The sequence below is a fragment of the Oncorhynchus keta genome, unplaced genomic scaffold (genome assembly GCF_023373465.1).
Source record: "Oncorhynchus keta strain PuntledgeMale-10-30-2019 unplaced genomic scaffold, Oket_V2 Un_contig_3103_pilon_pilon, whole genome shotgun sequence".
Classification (NCBI taxonomy): domain Eukaryota; kingdom Metazoa; phylum Chordata; class Actinopteri; order Salmoniformes; family Salmonidae; genus Oncorhynchus; species Oncorhynchus keta.
Window position 1 is genome coordinate 182,123 of NW_026287083.1, and position 3,124 is coordinate 185,246.

Here is a 3,124-nt window from a genome sequence, read left to right on the forward strand (position 1 = left end):
GGAGTTGCTAGAGCATGATGGGACAAGGACATCCCTGCCGGCCAAACCCTCCCCTAACCTGGCCGACGCTGGGGCCAATTGTGCACCACCCCACGGGTCTCCCGTTCATGGCAGAGCCAGGACTCGAACCAGGATCTCTAGTGGCACAAAATCTGCAATGCACTTGTAGTGTGAGATTGCAACAACAAGTTTTAAGAATGATGATCAGCAATAGCCAATGAGACCTGGCCAGAGAAGAAGCCAAAGATGATGACATTGTATCCAATCACCCAGGATGTGTAGACTCTGGAGCAGGAGCAATGACTACTACTAACATGCATTTATACTTGCCTTTAACTAAAGCGTAAATTCGGGACAGCTCTGAAGGGACAGCGCAGCTCTCAAGTAATGTTAGTATTCAATTCAACTCTGCATGGCAAGCTTGAATATCTAAATTAAAACATTTGAGGCTACTTTGAGCCACTGCTGGTTCTAGCTACGTTAACAATCTAATCACATTATTGTTTTAAGCGAGACATCGTGGTATTGAGAATCCAAGTAAAGAATCTCTTAGCACCACTACATTGTCAAGACAAAAAACGTCAGAAAAGATTGTAATATAATGCGAGAGGGTCAGCGATGTTAGGATTTTGAAAGTTGTGTAGTGTACGCCAGGCATAAAGATGCTTTAGGGAAACCAGGCCCATGTCTTTATTCTATGGCTCTATCTTCCCTTCCCCCTCCAATCAACATGCAGCTGGTGATCCCAGTGGCCCTCCAATGAGAACAGAGTGTAGTTAATTAGACCAATCAGAACAATGTGTAGTTGATTGTTACTCAATAAAGACTATCCCTGTAAGGCTTGTACTGTTTGTGCCTAACAAGCTTCATGGTCGGTCATGGAACTGCTGCAGTTCACATGTCTGCTTTTACTTATCAGCTTGAAATGTTTGACAGGTAAAATGGTTCTGAATAAGCTGCAGTATTAAGCTTATTCATTTTTGTCTTGTAAACATTGATTGATATCATGTAGCCTTACAGTAGAAAACACCTGCCAGTTATTTGTGTGGAATGTTTTGTGCCTTGTAGGTTTGGGCACTAACCCGTGTGGGCCCTAACCCGTGTTGTCTTGTAGGTTTTGGCCAGCAGTGTGGGGGTAACCAGTGGCAGTGTGATGATGGAGCTTGTCTGCCTCTTTCCTGGCACTGCGATGGAAATGGAGACTGTATGGACGGCTCTGATGAAATGGCCTGCCGTAAGTTATGCTGTGTTTCACTGTTTCTGCTCTCTTCCAGGAGAACATATTTGTTGATGTGAAGTTCTAAATGTAACGTTAACCCTGTATTTACTGTTGACCTATATCACTTAGGTCTGTTAAATGTATTTACTGTAGGCTGTTCACAATAGGTCTGTTTGTCCTTGTTCCCCAGCCTGTCCTAGGGGCCAGGTTGCCTGCATGGCCGGGGCTCCTGGTTGTGTAAATACCTCTGCAGTATGTGATGGGCTGCGCCAGTGTTCTGATGGGTCTGATGAGTTTAACTGCCCAGAGAACCAGGGCTGTCTGCAGGGGGACTGGAGGTGTAGGAATAAGATCTGCATCCCCAAGGATCTATACTGTAACGGTGCTAACGACTGTGTGGACAACTCTGATGAGGCCTGTGGTGAGATATTATGGAAACAACGAGAGCATGTATGTGATACTATGGAATTTAGGAACTATTCAGTTACCATTTAATGGGAGCTATTATGGAAACGCGAAGCGCAAGTATTTTGGCCTGTGTACAGTAGTATGTAGTCACAAAACATGAGACCTTCAATTGTGTAGGCAATGCCATGCACATTTAAACAGTGAGAAAAAAAAACAATGTTTTCCAAATTACATTTGAACTAACTTTGCAAAACTGTCTGTGGTGTTGGACCTTCAGCTGGTCAACATTTGACAAAATATGCACAGGAAAGTATAATTGAACAGACATGGCAATAAAAAATGTTTGCTCATGACCGAACGCATGGGCACAGGAAGGACAGTGCATGCACGCGAACCATGCATATTAACTGAAGTCTTGCAGGTGTTGACATGGTCTTGCCTATGCGCCAGGTGATAGAAATTCAATCTTCATAACCGGTGCTCTAAAACCTTGGTTTAAGAATACATTCCTACGGCTATTTTGTCAAACATTTTGAGCAGCTGAAGGGCCAACAGGACAGAACACAGAGTATGTTTACATGTAAGGGAATACCCCCTGTATTGGACAAAAATGAATGGCATGTCATTGGCATCGGACAAACCATATACACATTGGCCAATACCACCCAATTCGGCGTTGATTCATCCAAAGTGTATTGCAAATGCCATATGGTAATTGCCAGTTGTAACACTTTAAAAATTCAACAGGGGGCAAATGCGCTCCACCGGGGTTTTTCATATTGGATATGTAACCCAAATCAATGTCCAAAAGTAAAATTTTGAAAAAATGAACTTTTTTTCAAAAACTTATCACCCCTTAAAAAAGTGCTTTCTGGACCGTTTTTCGAAATTCTTTCGATTTTTTTGTCAATTACACATGTGTAAGAACTGTATGAATATACTTTTGTCCAATTTTATTATCATAATTTTTTAATTTTTTTTTATATGCGCATAAGGAATATGTTTTGTCCAATTCCAATATGATTTCATAGGAAGTCAAAAGTCAAAAGTCAAAAATGTCAAAATTTTGTAAAAAACTTCACACACCCATAAAAAAGTGCTTTCTGGACCGTTTTTCGAAATTCTTTCGATTTTTTGTCAATTACACATGTGTAAGAACTGTATGAATATACTTTTGTCCAATTTTATTATCATAATTTTTTTTTTTTTTACATGCGCATAAGGAATATGTTTTGTCCAATTCCAATATGATTTCATAGGAAGTCAAAAGTCAAAAGTCAAAAATGTCAAAATTTTGTAAAAACTTCACACACCCTTAAAAAGTGCTTTCTGGACCGTTTTCGAAATTCTTTCGATTTTTTGTCAATTACACATGTGTAAGAACTGTATGAATATACTTTTGTCCAATTTTATTATCATATTTTTTTATATATTTTTTAAATTGTGCATAAGGATTTTTTGTGGGCCAAATGACGTAAGAAATTTGACATGCTCAAA

General features: G+C 39.9%; 1 protein-coding gene across 1 annotated transcript; it reads left to right on the forward strand.

Moving 5' to 3' along the window:
- Positions 1 to 838: 838 nt before the first annotated feature.
- On the forward strand, positions 839 to 1,640 carry LOC127923718 (very low-density lipoprotein receptor-like; the record flags this gene model as incomplete). The annotated part of the gene is made up of 3 exons (XM_052507780.1): positions 839 to 936; positions 1,115 to 1,234; positions 1,410 to 1,640. Coding segments are annotated over exons 1-3 (409 nt in total), but the record flags the coding sequence as incomplete, so codon positions are not given.
- Positions 1,641 to 3,124: the final 1,484 nt, after the last annotated feature.